Source organism: Panthera onca, chromosome D4, assembly GCF_046562875.1.
Source record: "Panthera onca isolate mPanOnc1 chromosome D4, mPanOnc1 haplotype 2, whole genome shotgun sequence".
In the NCBI taxonomy this organism is placed as follows: Eukaryota; Metazoa; Chordata; class Mammalia; order Carnivora; family Felidae; genus Panthera; species Panthera onca.
This window is the reverse complement of record NC_138351.1, coordinates 41069467-41090614: the sequence shown is the minus strand read 5'-3', so window position 1 is coordinate 41090614 and position 21148 is coordinate 41069467. Positions and strand designations below refer to the sequence as shown.

Here is a 21148-nt window from a genome sequence, read left to right as displayed (position 1 = left end):
CCCATTTCATAACTGGAAAAAGATGGGCACTAATGGAGTGGTTAGCCCCATACTGAATATATTCTCCACATGGGGAATTAAATATTGAACATAGCTCCAGGGATGAGGACCTCATTTGGATCATTTTTGTATTTGGAGCAACAGAATGAGGTTGAAATGTTAAATGAGATTTTCTTTATGGTTAAAAAATTAAGCACATAATTTTGATTGATAGACGTAGGTGAAAAAAGTCACCCCTACTTTTGCTACTATAACACAATTAATTTAGGATTTTAGTTTGTCCCATCCTAGCCTTAGTTTTATAGTTGGAACCGTAGTGTGCCTGGATGTGTACTAATTTACTTTTTTTTGCACTTAATATACCATAAACTTTTAAAAATTGAGGTATAATTGGCATATTACGTTGTGTGAATGTCAGATGTGTCCCATAATGATTCAGTACTGTGGACTGTAATGCAACACTATAAGTCTAGTTAACATTTGTTACCATACACAGCTACAAAAAAAATTTTTTGTGTGTGTTGAGAACTTTTTTTTTAATGTTTATTTATTTTTGAGAGAGACAGAGACAGAATGCGAGTGGCTTAGGGGCAGAGAGGGAGGGAGACACAGAAGCAGAAGCAGGCTCCAGGCTCCGAGCTGTCAGCACAGAGCCCGACGCAGGGCTCGAACTCACGAGCTGTGAGATCATGACCTGAGCCGAAGTCGGGCGCTCAACCTACTGAGCCACCCAGGCACCCCTGTGTTGAGAACTTTTAAGGTCTGTTCTCTTAGCAACTTTCAAATATGCAAGTATTATTAACTATAGTTACCATGTACATTATAGTCCCATGATTTATGTATTTTATAATGGGAAGTTAATACCTTTGACCCTCTTAACCCATTTCTCCCACCTCCCATGCCCCACCCCTGGCAACCGCCAATTTATGAGCTTGTTTTTATTTTGTTTGTTGTTTGTTTTATTTATTTAAGAAAAAAAAGTTAAAAAAAATTTTTAATGTTTTATTTACTTTTGAGATAGAGACAGAGTATGAGTTGGGGAGAGGCAGAGAGAGAGGGAGACACAGAATCCGAAGCAGGCTCCAGGCTCCGAGCTGTCAGCCCAGAGCCCGATGCGGGGCCCAAACTCACACACTGCGAGATCTTAACCTGAGCTGAAGTCGGACGCTCAACCGACTGAGCCACTCAGGTGCCCCAAGAAAAAAATTTTTTTAATGTTTATTTATTTTTGAGAGAGAGAGAGAGAGAGAGAGGCAGAGCTCGAGTAGGGGAGAGGCAGAAAGAGAGGGAGACAGAATCCAAAGCAGGCTCCAGGCTCCTAGCCTGTCAGCACAGAGCCTGATGCAGAGCTTGAACTCGTGAACCATGACATCGTGACCTGAGCCGAAGTCAGACACTTAACTGACTGAGCCACCCAGGGGCCCTTGTTTGTTTTAGAGTCCACATATAAGTGAGATGTATGGTATTTGTATTTCTCTGACTGACTTATCACGCTATTTAGCAAAATGCCCTCAAGGTCAATCCGTGTTGTTGCAAAACGGCAAGATATTGTATTTATTTATTGAGAGAATATTGAGATGAGAGAGAGAGTGCGCATGCCATGAGCATGCGCACAAGTGAGGGAGGGACAAAGGGAGAGAGAGAGAGGGAGGGATGAAGGGAGAGAGAGGGAGGGATGAAGGCAGAGAGAGAGAGAGAGAGAGAGAGAGAGAGAGAATGAATCCCAAGCAGGCTCCATTCCCAGCATGGAGCCTGACATGGGGCTCAATCTCATGAACTGTGAGATCATGATCTGAGCCGAAATCAAGAGTTGGAAGCTTAACCGACTGAGCCACCTGGTGCCCTGAGATTTTATTTTTTATGGCTAAATAATATTCCACTGTATGTGTCTACAACATTTTCTTTATCCATTCTTCCATCGATGGCTTCTATATTTTGGCTATTGTAAATAATGCTGCAATAAATATGAGGGTGCAAATACCTTTTCAAGTTAGTGTTTTCACTTTCTTTGGATAAATACCCAGAAGTGGAATGTTCAAAGATTGTGGTATTGGTTGCACAACTCTATAATATACTCAAAACCAGTGAACTGTGTGCTTCAAATGGGTGAATTGGACCGTATGTGAATTGTATCTGAATACGTCCGTACCTGAAAAAGATGAACAATCAGTCGAGCTTTAGAGCAGCGCAAGATACAAGTATACTTCTGGTTTTAGTTTGTGACTTTCCATGCTTCCTTTTGCTCTGTGATGACTGTTATGTTTTTGCAGACACAGAAGATTGTTTTCTCTTAGACTTTTAAGTTGTTGTTAAATGGCTCTTAGAATAATTTCAAAAGCTTCATAGCCCTGCATGGAGCTAACATAGCATAATTTAATCAGCTCTTTGGTATTGTTGGGCATTTTGGCTGATTTTTCCATATTTAAATTAATTCTAGGAGTGCCTGGCTGGCTCAGTTGGTTAAGCCTCTGACTTCAGCTCAGGTCATGATTTCGCGGTTCATGAGTTTGAGCCCCTCATCGGGCTCTGTGCTGACAGCTCAGCCTGGAGCCTGCTTCGGATTCTGTGTCTCCCTCTCTCTCTGCCCCTCCCCTGTTCGCACTCTGCCTCTCTCTCTCTCTCTCTCTCTCTCAAAAATAAACATTAAAAAAAATTTTTTTTTAATTAATTCTAACTTTAGATTGACATCATAAGGAGAAGAAATATAAGAGTGAAAGCTGAATCAGTGGCCTGATTTGGTAACAAGGTCAAGGTTTCAGGCAGGATAGTTGAGGAAGCCCATAGAATAAAAAGCAGTGATGTTCTGAGGTCACAGACAATACCCCATCCACTTACCACAAAGAGCTATTCTGCAAATATAAACTGGTAATCACGGGAGATGAGATAAATGGAATGATCTACTCCACTGTCCACACAAAGGTCATTTGCTGATGGAGGGTGAGTGATACCATTTCCCATATTAAAGGAAGAGTTTTTATAAAGAACCATGGTTCCTTTTCTCTTCTTTTTTCCTCCCCCTTACCGAAAAGTTTTAACACAAAAGCCCCTTATGAGCTGGAGGTTAGATAGAGTGGCTGAAATACTTAGGTATTTATCTTCATGGACTGATGATTCTTTGTCATTTCTGGGCCCCATGGAAACAAGTGGATGAAAAGACTCAAGAAACTGGGATCAAAAAGAGAAATCCAAAGTTTGTACTATTTAACAGAGAACCAAAGGAGCATATGTAGAAGTACAGACTTACAGACTCACTATGTGGACGTTTTAGACTTCCTCTGTATGTTCTAGATGTTCCGTCACAAATATATTTTCTACTTAGTTTCTATATATAGAGTTGTATTAAACTTGTTTACTATTGTTTTCACAATTACATGTTTACATCCTTTTAATTTTGTTACTAAATTTTTTAATGTTTATTTATTTTTTAGAGAGAGAGAGAGAGAGAGAGAGAGTGCAAGCAGGGGAGAGGCAGAGAGAGAGGCAGACACAGAATCTGCAGCAGGCTCCAGGCTCTGAGCTGTCAGCACAGAGCCCTATGCAGGGCTCGAACTCGAGGACTGTGAGATCATGACCTGAGCCGAAGTTGGACACTTAACCAACTGAGCCACCCAGGCGCCCCTCCATGTGACCCATTTTTAACTGTACAGTTCAGTAACGTTAAGTATATTCACATAGTTGTGCAACAAGCCTCCAGAACTTCTCAATACCCATTAAAAATAACTCCGTTTCCCTCTCCCCATAGCCTGTGGCAACCACACTTTTTGTTATGATGAATTTGACTACTCTAGGTTGCTTGTATGATGGAATCCTACATTATTTGTCCTTTTGGGACTGGCCTATTTCACTTAGCATAATAGGCCTCAGCATATATCCATGTTGTAGCATGTGTGAGAATTTCCCCTTTTCAAGGCTGCGTAATACTCCATTGACCGTACACATCACATTTTGTACGTTTGGATTGCTTCCACTTTTTGGATGTTACAAATAATACTTCTATGAGCATGGGTCTGCAAATATTTTTTTGAGATTGCTTTCAGTTCTTGTAGATATATGCCTAGAAGTAGAATTGCTGGATCATATGGCATTTCTATTTTAAATTTTTTGAGGAATTGCCACATTGTTTTCTCTAGTGGCTGCACCATTTTGTATTCCCCCCCAGCAGTCTGCAAGGTTCCAATTTCTTTATATCTTCCCAATACTTGTAATTTATGGGGTTTTTTTTGGTGGCTGTTTCCTTGTTTTTTTTCTTTTTTCTTTTCTTTTTTTTTTTTTTGGCAGTAGCCATACTAATGAGTGTGAGATGATCTTTACTCTTCAACGTGAAAGAATTCAAAAAGGAAAAATATTTCTTTTTTTATTAAAATGTTTTTTAAATGTTTATTTTATATTTGAGAGAGAGAGCACGAGCATGAGCAGTGGAGGGCAGAGAGAGAGGGAGACACAGAATCTAAAGCAGGCTTCAGGCTCCAAGCTGTCAGCACAGAGCCCGATGCGGGGCTCAAACCCATGAACTGTGAGATCATGACCTGAGCTGAAGTTGGATGCCACCCAGGAGTCCAGAAAAATACTTCATTTTGATTTGAGTGTTATGTCAACATAAAGTTACATCATTTTGAAATTTAGATGAAATGAAACCACATGAAAGTTCACCTTAAAAAATGAGATTTCACAAAATGCACCTTTGTAACATCCATTTGGGCTTTTAAACAAATTTTAGTATTCATTTTTGTTCAACTAATTTGTCTACTTTAAATTAACTTGCTCATTTGAATACTCTTAGATTTTCCATATTTGTTATAGAATTATGATAGGCTAAGAAAACATTGTTCCTGCCAGTAGGGGAGTTATCTAGGATTAAAGCCCACGTATCTACAAACCAATTGGGAAAATGGGTATGTTTTTAATAAGTGCATATGTAAAAACCAGGAGGCGAAGGAAAACCTCTTTTTATTAAATGGAGACATTGGTAGACTATCCCCCCATACCGCCCCCAGAAAAGTAGACCAGCTCGTTTCTTGTGTTTTCCCATAAACAAAAGGGTTTTGGTTCAGTACAGTGAATTCTGATACTTGAATGTCTATCCTTTGTAGTACCACGAGAGCCTGGGACCTTTATATAGTAAGAAGGCCTGAGGGACTACTGAGTTTTTCTCTATTTGAGCAGTCTCTTCAGCCTTTACCTCAAAGCTTATTTGGTCCCTTACTAGTTGGGGGACAGATTTAAAGGAGTTAATATTATGTATCAGACTATGCATGTGCAGTACAATAGAGGTTTAGAAAACCAGACTGTTCTCTCCATTCGTTCCTTACTCTTTTTATGATCCGTTGAGATGATGGGCTTAGAGATATTTAAGCAGGGCTAGGGGAAGCTCAGACAGATGCACCGTACTTTGTACAATTCTCTTTTTGTATGTGTTCCCTCTGGGTTAAAAAAAAAAAAAAAAGTTTTCCTTCCTGAAGATTATCTTTGCCAGATTTTAGACATGAAATTTATGATAATTTCTTCCAGGTCCATTGTTTTATGCAGGAAAATGACCAGAGTTCCATCTCTGCTCCCTCTTCCTCCCCAGTAGTGACCTTTCAGTAATTAAGCTCTTATCTTTCAGAGCAAGGGGAAAAAGATCCAAAATTGAAAAAAAAAAAATGAAGTTGTAAAACTGAGGTGTTGGGAATCGAATGTGTTTCTGCTTCTCTTCCTCTTGGCAAGTGTCTCTGAAGTAAAAGATGACAGAGGGTACAGTTGGTGTTCTCGTCTGACAATGCAGTTACGAAAGGCTGGTTATGGATGCAAAGGGAAGGATAAGGTTTAATAAGAGAAAAACACTTGTTAACACGCGTGGAGTCAGTGTCTGCTATTAATTCCGTTAGTGTTCCATTGGAAATCTAACTGAACTCATCATGTAGCCAGAAGTTGGTAGAGTAGTTCTGCTTTGACTACTTGCTTTGTGGAATTATATAGCAAACATGATCAGGGTTACATAAAAGGGAAAATGCTACTCGATGGCTTTTCACTTTCTAAATCTATTCTTAAATTTTTCCTTTGGTGCATTTCAGCTGGTTTCTAAAAAGTTCAGTGTGAATATTTTTGTAGTTTCGGCTTCAAGCTTTCTTTTTCCTCAGCCTGCCCTCTGCTTTATTAAGTTAAGCAGATCTTTTGTGATGAAAATGTGCTTTGGCAGCATTATTGGATATTTTTCTTGGAATATAAAATGGAAATTGTGTGTTGAAATGTTCATCTGTGAACTTGCCCATGAGGTTGAGAATCATGATAAAGCATTCCTATTTTAAGGGAAAATAATCATCTGACAGTGTTCTGTGGTGAGGAAATAGTGGTTTTGCTAAGGTTTTTGGAGGAATGTGGTGTTTTTGAGCCCATTTTCCGTATCCTTAATTCATGATCTAAATAAAAGCTAAGTGTGGCTTTACTGGTACTTCAATTTTCCAGCAAGATTTGCTGTTCCTCAGCAAAACCATCACTCACTGAGCACTAGAATTTTATAAGACAAACTTTCAAAAATGCTAATACAGAACTCAATAGAATGCATAAAAATGATACTAAAAACTAGCATCCAGTATGGTCCCTAAGGGTTCGGTTCTAGGCCTGGGAAGATATTGCTTCTTGTATGTATATTTCAGTGAGCATCCATGCTTAGAAGCATGGATATGTTTGTGTGTGGGGGGAGGGTGGGTAGGGGTTGAAAAATAGTCCTTAATTTTAATAGGAAAGGTAATGTGATATTGATACCTGTGATTTTTCTTGGTGAATGAACTATCAGAGCTTAGAAGCGAGAGGTGAGTGTCAGCTGTTTTTAGCACCTAGAGGTAAAGTGATCCCCTTCCAGTTAGTTGAGTAGCATCATTAACCTCCCATAAACAAGCAGTTTACTAACTAAAACACCAGCGTGTGTTGGTGCACCTGCCTGGCTCAGTTGGAGGCATGTGCGATTCTTAATTTTGGGGTCATGAGTTCGAGCCCCATATGGGGTATAAAGATTACTTAAATAAATAAAACTTAAAAAAAAAAAACCACACAAACAAATCCCCAAGCCACACCAGCGTGTGTTAATGGTGATTTCTGAGGTTTGTACTGGAAGCAGGAGGATCTCAATATGAGGACTCCCAGGCCTCACTGGTTTGGTTGACTGCCCCTCCAGTCCCCTGTGTTTGTTGTCACAGCTGAGCATGTAAATTAGCAGTGTGTCTTTGGAATGACTTAGTTGCAGTAACTTGCAAAACCCCCGAATTCCGAAGTGGTAAATGTGAAATGGCTACCTTTGTCAGATTGATGGCATGCATAATATGATTCCTTTTGTTTAACATTCTGTAGCCTTGCACTGTAGGAAGGCAAAGGGTCGTTTTCAAAAGGGAAAACGTGGTGAAAGAAAAACCTTCACATTAGCCTCAAGCAGTTGCAAGTTTTGTGAGGGTTTTAGGTAACTTACATGCACTTCAGAACCATTTTGTCTAATTTTATGACATAATTTCCCCCCAAAAGAACATAACCTGGGAGAATTGATAAGTTGTAAACAGAATGATCTGGAGAGGGCATTCTACTTCCTGAATTTTTAATGGGTGGGAAGCCATCTGCTTCTCCATATGGAAGTGTTATCCGCTTATGCGTGAAGCCAGCACAGTTAGACGCCAGAACCACAGGACGAGGCAGGCTCCTTGCTCCTCACTGCTTTACCTTTTATAGGATTAATAAAGCTCTTGCTTCATTTAGAGTTCAGGTTTCCTATTGTTACATCTAAGGTTACATAACTCCAAGAATGAGCACCTAAAAAAAGATTTTTTTTTTATAATATGTATTTTTTTAGGATCTCAAATATTTTTTTAAAGTTGATTTATTTTGAGAGAGAGAGAGTAAGCAAGCATATGTGTGTATGTATGTTGGGGAGGGGCAGGGAGAGGGAGAGAGAAATCCAAGCAGGCCCCTTGCTAACAGTGCAGAACCCAACGTGGAGCTCGAATCCAGGAACTGTGCAATCATGACCTGAACCTAAACTAAGAGTTGGAACCAGCCACCCAGGCACCCCTGAGAAAAGATTTTTAAGTGGATAGAGTGAACCCCTTAGTAAATTGGTGTATTAATGTAGTAAACTCTCTATTCTTTTAATTTAAAATATTTTCATTGTATTTTATTAAGTGAAACATAACAAGTGCTAAAAATACTTCCCTTGTGTTTAAATGATACCTCTGAGGAATACCTGCCTGGGTGGCTCATTCGGCTAAACTTCCAACTCTTGCTATCGACTCAGGTCGTAATCTCTCGGTTTGTGAGTTTGAACCCCACGCTGGGCTCCATGCTGACAGCAGGGATCCTGCTTGTGATTCTCTCCCTCTCCCTCTCTCCACCCCTCCCCCACTGGTGCTTACTCTCTCTCAAAATAAACAAATTTGAAAGAAAGATCCCTCTGAAACCAAATAGCTATTAGTTCTGCCTCTTAATTACGATTGTTAAGTGTTTCTCCTTTTGTGTGTGATTTCTGCTTGTTTTGCTTTAAGGTTTGAGCGACTACTCTGTGGACGACGAGTGCCTGGTGAAGCTGCTGAAAGGGTGCTGCCTGAAGAACTTGCAGCGGCCCTTGCAGGCGGAGCTGTGCTTCAACCACGTCATCCAAAGGTACCGACAGACAAGGAAGCCAAGCGGCGTGCGCACCGTGGTTTCCAGGAAGTTGCTGTGAGACAGTGATGGGTTATCTCCTGCTGCTAACATTTCCCTCGGTGTTCCCAGGGAGAGAATCCAGTAGTGTTCTCTTTGTCCTTGGAGAGCAAAGCTATAGACCAAGAAGAACATGGCTGTATGCATTTCCACTGGGTAGTTTAAGCAGAACCCTAAGTTCTGTGAAAACTAAACGCTGTTTTATACGAGAATGTAGGAGGACTGGTCAGGACAGGTGTTCTGATAAGAGGGGAGCGACCATGTCTTTCCCAAATAAGTAATATACTGCTTTAAGGAAACATGTTAAAGAAGTATTCCTTGAGTTCTATTTTACTCGTGTTCCTGTAAGGATCAAAAGGATGACCCATTTGTGCTATGTGTTACGTTTATCGAATCTATAGTGAATTGTTGGCTCACGTGTTTTGTAATTTTGGATCGTGAGCCCCCTCTTTGGGGTTTTGTCTTGAGACGCCTCTGAGGCTAGGATTGAAGAGGAGTTTCTCTAAAGTGATTTTGCTTTTATTTCTGCCAGATGCCCTCAAAGCAGTTTCAGCCCAGGCCCACTTTCATGTTAATATCATTGCTTAGAGGTCCTTGGATCATTTGGGCCATGTAAATTTGTTTTTTGTTTTTTTTTAATGTTTATTTTTGAGAGAGAGAGAGAGAGAGAGAGAGAGAAAGAGAATGTGCGAGGGAGGGGCAGAGAGAGAGAGAGACGGAGACACAGAATCCGAAGCAGGCTCCAGACTCTGAGCTGTCAGCACAGAGCTTGACGTGGGGCTGGAACTCATGAGCCATGAGATCATGACCTGAGCCGCAGATGCTCAACCTACTGAGCCACCCAGGCACCCCAGGGCCATGTAAATTTGAATTGCAAATTCATGTAGGGGCAGGCCTATTGGTTATTAATTTCCCAAGGAATGTGTTTTTTTCCTTCCAACCTGGAGTGCAGGCCAAGGAGCCAACTTCCCTTGTCTTCCTACTATGCCGGGGAGTGGGTTTTTCCAATCTGCCCTTTCTCTGATGGAGTATGGCCCCTGATTTATACAGAGGACTCAGTCTCTGCTCGTATGTGGGCATAAGGCCTCATCTCCCTCATGGACATTGAGATACAAAGCCCTGGTTGATTAAGGCTGAAGCATATCCCAATACTGCTTTGACATCATCCACACACTTAGAGTTCTGACTTTTTTTGTTGTTGTTAGTTTGAGAGTCTTTTCTATGTTCTTGTGAGCCTAGCTATGCATTTGGAAGGGCGTTACTTATATATATTTTTTATTGCTTCCAGATGTTTTATGGTCAGATTTCATAATATTGCTGAAAACAGAAGTGTTGACAACTTCTTTATTGACTTTTTTTAGCCTTATAAAACTTCACTGTATAAAATAATACAATGTTCTTATATCTAAATGGAATCATTTCCTGAACCTGTTCATCTTTTTTAGGAGGATGACCTTGTGTTTTCCAGGGTTAATCTTTGAAGATCTGCATACATTCATATTCCTCAGGGGTGTAAACAACGCTTAGTGCTGGATTTAGATTAAGGATTAAAATAAAAGTTTAATATATTCAAAGCATATTACTTATTGGTATAGTTTGTTAAGTTCTTAGACTTTATAATGACAGTTCTGTCTGGTAATAGGCTTAGTGCTGCACCTGTTTTCTGAGGAATGGGGAAAGTACATGCATTGAAAGGGAACAAGTCGTCTCTTCTGTTAAGACTTAATCACTTTTCATTCATTCTTTTAGTGAAAAGCTACTGAAGTATGACCACTACCTAGTGCCATTTACTCTGTTTGAGTTGGCCTTTTTGTACAAAAGCCAAGGGGAAATTGACAAGGCCATAAAGACCCTAGAAACTGCAAGGTAAGTGGTGATGGCAGCTTTTCCTGCTTGCTGTAGAGTCTGGAATGTCAATACCAGTATAACAGCAGCAGTAATGTTATATACTTAGAGGTTAAAACCTTAATGAAAACTTAGTAATGATGTTACGCTCATGTGTTTTGCTGTAGTTGTGCTATTTCTAACCTTTTTGACTCTGTGACTATTTACAAATATTGTGATTGTGGGAATCTGTATGACAGATTTCGTTGTTTTTTTTTTTTTTTTAAGTTTTATTTATTTTGAGAGAGAGACAGTGAGTGTATATGCATGTGCGAGTATGGGAGGGGCAGAACGAGAGGGAGAGAGGGAATCCAAGCAGGCTTCAGTGTGGAGCCTGATGTGGGGTTTCAGACTCACAAACTATGAGATCATGACCTGAGCTGAAATCAAGAATTAGATGCCTAACCTACTGAGCCACTGAGGCACCCCTATATGACCGATTCTAACTTATTCTCTTTTGTATTGGGGTTGGCAAACTCTATAAAGGGCCAGATAATAAGTATTTTTGGTTTTACAAAAAATTAAGGTCTCATTGCAACTACTCAACTGTATATGAAAGCAGTCATAGAAGATAATATGTAAATAAATGGGTGTGTCTGGATTTGGCCATTATTTTGGTCATGATTTGCTGACCCTTGGTATATTCAGCCATATCTCTCATTTCCTTGAAGAGCCAGTGATTTGAAGAATCCCTCGGAAGCTCTCCCTGGCTCTCTTTTCCTTTTGTCTACTGTGGTAATTTCAAAGCACTTTCATTTCTGCTAGACAATGGCTCTCAGACTTGTGATCATGGCTCACTTAGCAGAGAAAAAACCCCTGTGGTCTGTTTGACCACAAACCTCTTGAATGCTTCTTACAGTGGAGAAAGAATGACATAATAGCTTTAGGCTATAAACAGCTTAGTGATTCATTGGTTTGTTCATTTACTCAAGTTCAGCAAGTATTCACTGAGCACTTATTTTGTGCCGGACACTAGTAAAGGCTCTAGACAGACAACTATACATAAGCAGGCAACTTACTTAGAGGGAGATGTTGAATAAACAAATAAATAAGAAAAATAGCAATGGTACATGCTTTGCTGAGATTTACAATATGGTACAGAGTCCCTGGGTATTACTTTAGATTGGGTTGAGTCTGGGAGGTTTCCTCGAGGAGGTGATGTTGTAGTTGAGATTCGCATAATTAAAGCCAGTCTTGAGAAGATCGGTCACCAGAAGACTGGGTGGGGAGCATTCCTGGCCGAAGCCACAGCTAGGAAACCTCTAAACTGGGGGGTTGAGCCACTAGGTAGTAAACGATACTTTTTACTGAAATGAGATATACTTAGAAGAGCAGGTTCTGGGAGAGGAGAAAACATACTTCTGTTTGGACCATGGTATTTTGAAGTGCTTGTTAGGTGTCTGTGTGGAGATGGTGAGTTGGCAGTACAAGCATGGAGTTCAGTGCAAACGTCAAGGCCAAGTGTAGAGATTTCAAAGTCACCAGCACAAGAGACAGTGATATTTGAAGCCACGATACTTGATGAAACCATTTTGGGAAAATTATAAAGCTAGAGAAAGAGGTCCAGCACAGCGCCTTGGGATACGCCATCATTTTAGAGATTAAACAATAAGATTCAGAAGAAGTGGCCAGTGAGTAAGGAAGACATCCAGGAAAGCCAAGCGAGCAAAGTGTTCCAAAGAGAAGACAGTGGTCAGTTGTGATCAGGGCTGCTGAGAGGCCAGGCAAGCTGAGTCCAGAGAACTTGGCAGCATGAAGATCAAGTGACTTTGACCAGTGAGGGGAGTAAATGGAGTCAGCTGCTTCAGGCCATTTTCAGGATGTTTTGCTGTGAATAAAGCACAGTAATGAGGAAGAAGCTTTGGGGGCATCATGGAGCTGAGAGAGGCTGCTACTGCTGCTGCCTTTTTTTTTTTTTTTTAAAGGGTGATATCTGAGTGAGTCACTTTTAAAGCTAATTTGTTGAGAGTGAGAATGACTCATATTTCAGCTGACATGTATGTATCTTCAAATCTAGCTATTGGAAAATTAGAGACTATAATTACTGTCGTTCAAAGTATCCGTTATTTGGACACACTTGGTGTTACCTAAGGAATGCACAGTAAGACAAATTTATAATGATGAAAATAAGACTGGTAAGTCACCACTAAACGGGAAGACCATCAGCAATCAAAAGTCACCACCAGCTCAAGCCAGTGCTGATGATGCCTCTGTAAACAGACTTCCCGGACATTTTGGGACTGTCAGCTGTCTGCACTTTCCCTTATGTAGTTGGAGCTTCGCAGAGTTGCCAAAGTTAGTGACCAGACCTTTAGGAAACTATCCAGTTACATCCTTTGGTAAACTCTAGTAAGATGTTGATTCAGTTTATGAATAATAACCCATATTGTGAATAAATAATAACCCTAATCACGGTTACCATTAAGTAGTTCTTAGACCTGTGTGCAATGAAGAGCTATAGAAAGAAATGACTGCCACTGAAAGGAAGGAGTTACAGCTTGCCCATGGACCAGGGCGGTGTGTGAAAGTAGGAGCCCAAAGTCGAAGCCATTCTGTTGTGCTGATTCTTAGCAATCCTAGCAGACAGAAGTGACCATGAATCATCTAATAAACAGAGTTGTCAGCGAATCCGTGGATTCTTATGGCCCCTTCTGACCTTGTCACACAATAATTATTGGCCAAACCATTGTTACTTGCCTGTGGAGAATAGGAGTAATTGTGGTGTCACCACATCATGTGGCTGTCTTTGTTGTAGTTGTTGCATGAGCGTTTCAGAATGATTTTTTTTTTTTTTTTTGAGGGGGTGGGGAAGTGGTGATTGATGACGTTCACCTGAGGCTGCCTTAAAAATTCCTGGTTTAGAAAAGGAGCTCAACTATTTAGGAATAATAGTTCACAGAATTTACAAAACCCTCTTCATAAGCTTCTTGCCTCGTTTGTCAATGGCTTGCTCATTAAATAGAACCTTGCTACTCAAAGTATGACTTTCAAATCACTGCCAGGAGACTTCTAGAAATATAGACTATTGCCATCCTCCTTCCCCCACAGGATCAGAATCTACATTTCCCCAAGATCTGCTGTTAATGCCTATTCAAGTTTGGAAGCAAATAAGTAATGAAGATGAGAAGAAGGGGAGATGGTAGTATTGCCCTTGGATATGAAGGAATTTTGACATTACAATTTTATTGTTATTGTCTTTAGAAACAACTACAAAGATTACTCCATGGAGTCCAGACTACACTTTCGAATTCAGGCAGCTCTTCACCTGTGGAAAAAAACTTCCTCAGATTGATCAGAACATGAAGGATGGAATTTTCCCTCAGCACCGGCATCTGCTGTAGATCAGGCCTTTCATTAAAGTGGAAAAGTGATCTTGCGAATGAGAGACAAAAAACTAATTTTATTGTCAATATTTTCTATCATCTCTGTGGTTTACTGTTGATCTGTGTCTGTGTGTTTTTTTTTCCTATGAAACGATGTTCAATATCGAGTACTGTCTAGAAAATTCTTATATTTTGCCTCTCCGAAAAGAATTTCATATTAGATTTGAATTGGAGAGTGAAGAAGTCTTTTAAAGGACTCACAAAATAATGAAGTCTAATTAGATTATTTATTTTTTTAATGTGGTAATTAATGTTTAAGTAGCAAATGGCTTATAAGTTGAGCCATTTTTAGGTTTGTTGGTCAGAGATATTTTGTTGCTTAGTATTTAAATGTAAGAGGGGAAATAAAAATCACCTACATTCAAAAAAGATTAACAATAACCTGAAGTGTCCTGAATAAGACAAGCAATGGGTGTGAATAGGGACAGGATAATGTCCTTAATAGGATGAAGGGAACTATATCTAGAAAAGATGGTGACATATTAGGTTTTGTTTTGTTTTTTATTCTTCATGTATGTTAAAGGTAGTGACATTTTTGAGAGACTACCCTTTTTTTTTGAATGTACTTAAGTCTGTTATAATAACAAAATTCAAAAAACTAAAGGGAAGATAAGTCATATTTTAGAAATTATCCTCAACCTTAGCAATGAGAGTCTACAATACATATGTTGGTTATTTTTGTCTATAGGAAGTAAATTTCCTGCTGCTTTAAACGATATGTAAAATATCAATAATTTTTATACTTGTGATGTTGGTGAGTGAGATCTAATTTTCTAATCTCTCTAGCACTGTGATGGTTCCTTGTAAATATCCGGACTGTGCTTCGTCCTTGAACTAGGAAACACAATCAGGACAGGATGCAGCGGAGAGCCTGGCTCTGCTACTGATTAGCAGTCATTGGGGTGACCTTTAGGGAGCCCCCTGCTCTCTGAATCAGTGTATTTTCCTCATCTGTGAAATGGCAAAAGCACAGATGTCTTTCTAGGTCTCTCTCAGTTTTATAACGGTCAGTCTGTGTATTAGGTATTTTCAGCAAACAATGTCAAACTGTTCAGCCCAAACTATTTCCACAAAGTATGTGTCCTATTTTGCAGTCATCACTGTCTGCCCCCACTTCCGCCATTTGTATGTACTGGGGCTAATAACAAGATGGCATCCAGGGCGAGGAAAGACAATTCATGGATCCATAGATCAGGGTTTTGTCCTATTTCTATTCTGTGTTGAAGAATAACTTACATGGAAGCTGGAAGCCTCTGCAGTTTAACAGAAACAGCCCCAGATTGGGAGTCAGGAGCCCGTCTCTGTTAGTCCGTTGTTCCTTGACATGGAGCAAGTCTCATCCTTTCTGGGACTCAGTCTCCCCAGTGGGGATAGCAGCGCAGTGCTTGGTGCTTGCGACGGCTCGATTAGATAATGCATATGATGGCTTTTTGTAAACTGTGAGAGGCTATGGGTTGCTGTAATAATTCTGATTTTTATGCACTGATTACAATATCAACACAAAAGTATTGGCCGAGTTTGTGGTCTCTGATGTAAAATGAAAGAAATGTGTGAAATTCAGACACCTTTAAATTTATTCATGTGTCTGGCATAACCCAGATTATGAACTTGCTCGTTACTGTTTGTTTCCTGCTACGTAATTCTGTACCTAGCAGGTATTTGGTCTTGTTTTCTTATAAGGTACTAATTCTTGACCAATGCTGAGGCTGTCTTTCCGACGGAAAATGATTAATATAACTTGAGTCAGAGTACTAGCCCTTCAGGAGCATGTTGGTAGCTGTCCTGTGTTATTAATACGAATTACATAGCTTTACTTGGGGTCCAGGCGAGAGGAAATGGAATGAACTGCTATTATAATGTCAGCAGTGGAAAATATGTTTAATAATTATTTTGTATATACTTGAGAAGTAGTTTATAAATCCTTTTGAAGAGCTTTGGTAGCATTATTTTTTTAAAGTATAAACTCCCATATTATATTGTTTTTGTGAGAAGCTGCAGGTCACAGCCAATGTCAGTGAAGACTTCTCTTTCTGGTGTAATATAAAAAAATATATAAGTTAATATTGGTTATTTTTATTTTATTTTAATTCTTCACTGCCAAACAACTGTAAAAGAAATTCCTAGCTCCTGTTAAAATTTTTTCCCTTGTTATTTTTGTTTCTTATTTTGTTTATATTTTTCCTTCCTATTCTTTTTATGGTTATCTGGTAATGTGGATAGTGTATCCAATGAATGTTTAAGTGTTGTACTATCATTAATGCTACAAATATTTACCTGTTTCCCGTCCTGTTTAAGATGCCATGGTGGCATCAGTTTCATGTTACATCAGCTAATACTGCATTTTTGGAGTTATTTTGGATTCAGGGTGCTTTGTGAAGAATGAGTGCTGAAGTGACAATATTTTATCTAATGTTTTGAGGGGCATATGTGATGGGTTTGGGCTGCCAATGTGTCTGACAGTTTGTGCAATTTGTGTAGTTTTTGGTATAATTTTCTTTCTTCCTTTTCTCTAAATGGAGAGCCAGGGTTCTGATTAGTGCTGTATACATTTAAGACTCAAGTAGAGGTTATGCTTTGTAGGATTGGTGACAAGGAAGGCGTGATTTCCGCTTGATAATTAATGGAAGATTAACTTCATCAACTCTTACATGGACATGTATTTTAATGTGTCTGTGCTTCTTGTGGATACAGGGTCTCAAGGTACATAGGAAAAGGAAGGTCGTCGATTCTGTTTCTTCTACACGTGGGGTAGAAACTGTAGGGAGATGAATTTCCAAATAATCAGCACCAAGGAAGATTTTTAATCATTGAAGCAATCTGTCACTATAACTATCTCTTTTGCAAAGGAGGAAGTTTAGCAGAGCTATGTGTCATTCCTACTTGGCCTGGAAACTTATGGTTGAACTTAGAGGTCACTCTAATGAGTCTTTGATGAGAGCTTCAAATCAGTGCGATGTGTATATAAAGAAGGCGGCTTCCCCCCTTTTGAAGGCTAATGGGTCTTTCTTCTCTTGAAGCTACTTGTAGATGTAGTTACATTGTGGTAGGGACTAATGGTCCCTACAGTCATCATGATTCTACTTCTCATCCTTCCTTTTAAAGTAGGTCTCCTAATGTTTTGCAATAATGGTTTTTCTTCCTTTGGACACACTGAAAATAATAATTACAAAAAGGTCTTTGTGACTAACTTGAAAAATTTCTGGAGTTACTCTGATTAATTCTTTATTGATTTCCATTTTTACATATGTGTTTTTTCTCTTAGTTATTCTCTCCATATTTACAAATCATAAATTCAAATGCATTTAGTTAAAATGAGTTAAGGAGGATGCCAGCGATCGTTTAGATGCCCTAAGATATTATAATTCATAGGGCCTGGGATGAATCTTGGGAAATGATCTCCTCCCCTCACTCAACTTCTGGATAGTGGTGTTTCTCCTTCAGTCCTGCTCTGTCTGGCATAGTAACCACTGGCCACGTGGGACTATTGAGCACTCAAAACGTGGCTAGTGGCTTGTGTTGGAATGATGCTGAGTGTTGGGGAGTGCTCCTCTATACATGCTGTGGTTCTGTTTAAAGTAAAGGCCTCCCAAGGGCATGCTTCCTGGAGTTCTGGCTTTCCCTTGCTGTCTACTGTGATCACCCAATCACTACAGTTACATTTTCAGTTCTGGCTCAAATATATGTATATATACATCTGTGGGGTTTGCTTTTTCTGTTCAAGTGCCCATAAACTTTCATCTCATCATAGATCAGGGTCATCTTTGATCCTTCTCCACGCTCTCAGAGCTCCATAAATACTACATCGAGACCATATTTTTAACATTATTCTTTTAATCCGATTTTAGAGACATTCCTTCTTTTTTCAGATGCAGTAGCACAAGCCATTCGAGTTGTGCTCACCTTTGCGATGTTAGTAGATTTTATGATTAAAATAACATTTTCTAAGGTTAACATTATTCTGAAAAATGTGGTGGCCTTTTCAATCCCTGTATATTATTAGTGTTTCAACATTGACTCAGCTATGCTAATATGACCATTTAAGGAATATTAGGCACTAGTTACTCACTTAGAGAATAATTTGGCAGATAGTTTATTTAAAGTTATATATTTTATGGGGCACCTGGGTGGCTCAGTCGGTTAAGCAGCCGACTTCAGCTCAGGTCATTATCTCGCAAGCTGTGGGTTCAAGCCCCGTGTCAGGCTCTGTGCCGACAGCTCAGAGCCTGGAGCCTGCTTCAGATTCTGTGTCTCCCTCTCTCTCTGCCCCTCCCCTGATTGCTCTCTGTCTCTCTGTCTCTCTGTCTCTCTGTCTCTCTCCCCAAAATAATAAACATTAAAAAAAGAATTTTAAGTTCTATATTTTAAGACTTTTACTGCCTATTATTAATATTTTTAATGTGTATGTTTATTTAAGTGTTACGTATTCACATACCTGACATATTTTTAATCTCTTTAGACATGTCTAGATCAGATGGGTAGATCAATAGAAAATAGCTTATAAATACTAAATAGACAATATTTTATCCTGCTCTTTCAGAAAGGGTGAAGGATTTCCTCCAGATTGTCTCCCCTCCTCCAGACCAGTTATTCACATATTGTTCCTTTTGTATTATATTGCTTATTGTGAAACCTCATTCCTGCTTCCCCATTGTTGGTAGTTTTATCTTTTTCCCTCTGCTGTTAGAATTCATCGTGAGAGCAAATACCCTCTCTGTCGAGCAGTTGCTATCTGATTTTGATGGCATTGAAGTCCATTCCAGTCTGTTTATAACTTCAAAACTATAGAAAGAAATGATGCGGGGACTATTTTTGTGGGTTCAGAAGGCTGAGCAGGTTCTTGGCCTGATCTATCCCAGAGGGGTGTGTGGATCTAACTTCGGAGGAAGCCCGAGCCCCATTTTGTCCAGTTTACAAATGTATCAGCACAGCAGTACTGTATGTAGTACGACCCTGCCTGGACCTTACAGTATCCACCTCACTGTATTTAATGCCTACAGATCAGATATTTAATAGGAAATCTCAAGGTACTTTATAATACCAAACTTCATGAAGTAAAACTTGTTGCATATTAATATACAATACACCTTGTAGGTTAATCCAGTAGTTCTTAGAAACATACAATTTAAATGATGAATGTAAGGGATGCTGGCATATCCCAGTGGGAGCTTTTGTTTTATTGCTGCTTAGTATTTTCTAGTAAATTTGTTTTAATTATTGGTAGTCTGTTTGCCATCACTTAGGAAAAAAAAAAAAAAGTTCGTCTCAGTGTAACAGAACTGATAGAGAAATTGGATACAACGGACATGTTAAAGAATATTGCTTATCGTTTTAGTTTTAAAGCAGTTAGGTTATTTTGAAATGCTGGAAGTTCTTCCTCAATGTGAAGGGATGACATTCCCTGCTTGGGAAATCATAGAGACATATTAATTCCTTCTTATATTTATTGGAACCAAGTGTCCGGGTTAGTAAACGAGTTTAAACAATTTTCATTAATTACTTCTTTTTTTTTTTTTTTTACCTGAAATGATTTTATTCTTCATAGTAGACAGTTGCTTTCTATACAGTGATTTATTTTTTTAAGAAAAGATTTTACATGAAAAAAGACATTATGGTAAACAGTATAAATCTTAGGGTATTGATTTAATGGTTGAAGAAAACAGTAGCGTTGGGTACGGTTTTTTTCTTTTTTTCTTTTTTTTAAATATGAAACTTATTGTCAAATTGGTTTCCATACAACACCCAGTGCTCATAGCGTTGGGTCTTTGATTTGCAAAAGGAGAACACGTGTTCCACTGATATGTGCTGTCCGGAAAAATTACTTCATTCTTACCAGCACGTCGCATTCTCAGCTTGTCTAAAGGGGAAAATTTTATAAGGAAGTAGCTCATTCCTTATTATTTTTTCCCTTTGCTAACTGTTGACATCCAAACACCTGAAGGAATTACAGCTGAGGCAATCATATGCTAGCGTTTTAAATATTTGTTTGCAGATATTCATAGAACTCTTGAATTTTTTGGTGTAAGTTGCTAAATCAGATGTAAAGGTAAAATATATATTTAATAAGTGAGAAGTATTATTTTATTACTGAAATTTATTTCTAAAGCAAATTTATTTTGTAGGTATTTCACTGAGGAAATTTTACTTTGCCTTAAAACACAAACAAAATCAACCTGTCTTGTGCTCTGCTTACCTAAGAACCCTTAATGTTACCTTGATATGTAGATCGATTTTTAAATTCTTGGAAAATGTGTATTTTTCACTTTTATTTGGATTAAACAAAAATAGTTAGAGGTCATAGACTTTGTAAATCAGTGTATGCTATGGTTTCTTGTTGAATCATCTAAACTACCCGTACGTACTTTATAATTCAATGTTTTATTAGTAAAAATTGCCAACATTTTATCTCCCTCTTTCTCTTCTCATTACACTTGAACTTAGTTTCCTATCTTTTCCATTCCCAGTGGTCACAGTTTTACAGAGCAAAACATTTTTAGAAATTGAAGATGTGTGAGTTCTATGTAAGATGAATGTGTGAGTAGCATCCATCTGCTGGTCAAATAGACATTGGATCTGGTACCAGAAAATGAAATAGATTGTGGCTATAAAAGCATTTTATCAATATAAGTCAGGCAGAAAGAAGAAAACTGTGAACCCCTGGTATTTTTCATGTAAACACTGTGTTCCCAATGAGTATTTGCTTGCCGATTCTGTTAATGTTATCACCCGTGGCTTGTAAGCTAATGCTGATATGACATCTACATTTTCAACATGAAGACAACAGTTCCTGTAGCATATTTTTAACATTAAGACATTTTTGAAAACAGATGTCATCTTCGAAGTTGTATTTTTAAGTGCAAATAAATCCTCCCAACTTGAAAGTCAACACGCTCTATTTCTCGTTCCTCAGTATTACAGAACACTCTGCGTTACTAGATGCATGTTTGAATTACCAGGTACTCTCGGAATTCTATATTCTCATTGCTGCAACTGGCCTACCTACAACATGCAATTGAATTGTGATACCGTCTTTTACGTACCTTTCGTTTGATGAAGTTACAGTCTCATTATGGTTGGTCTACGGGTAAAAGCTGTACACAACACCTGTTGTTGGTCTTTAATTGTAGCATGATGTACACTTAGAGTTTTCTTTCTTGATAAGACTTTTTAGAACCGTTTCAGGCAAATTGGAAGGTCTCTCTTTCTGCCATGTTCTTGGCTGA

The 21148-nt window shown here is 38.9% G+C and overlaps 1 protein-coding gene across 1 annotated transcript in view; it reads left to right on the top strand.

Moving 5' to 3' along the window:
* Positions 1-20811, top strand: part of TTC39B (tetratricopeptide repeat domain 39B) — a 129246-nt gene extending 108435 nt beyond the window's left edge. Inside the window, 3 exon segments of the mRNA XM_078436791.2 lie at positions 8505-8622; positions 10411-10527; positions 13747-20811. Of these exon segments, the coding sequence (XP_078292917.2) occupies positions 8505-8622; positions 10411-10527; positions 13747-13837 (326 nt within the window). The 3' untranslated portion in view covers positions 13838-20811.
* Positions 20812-21148: the final 337 nt, after the last annotated feature.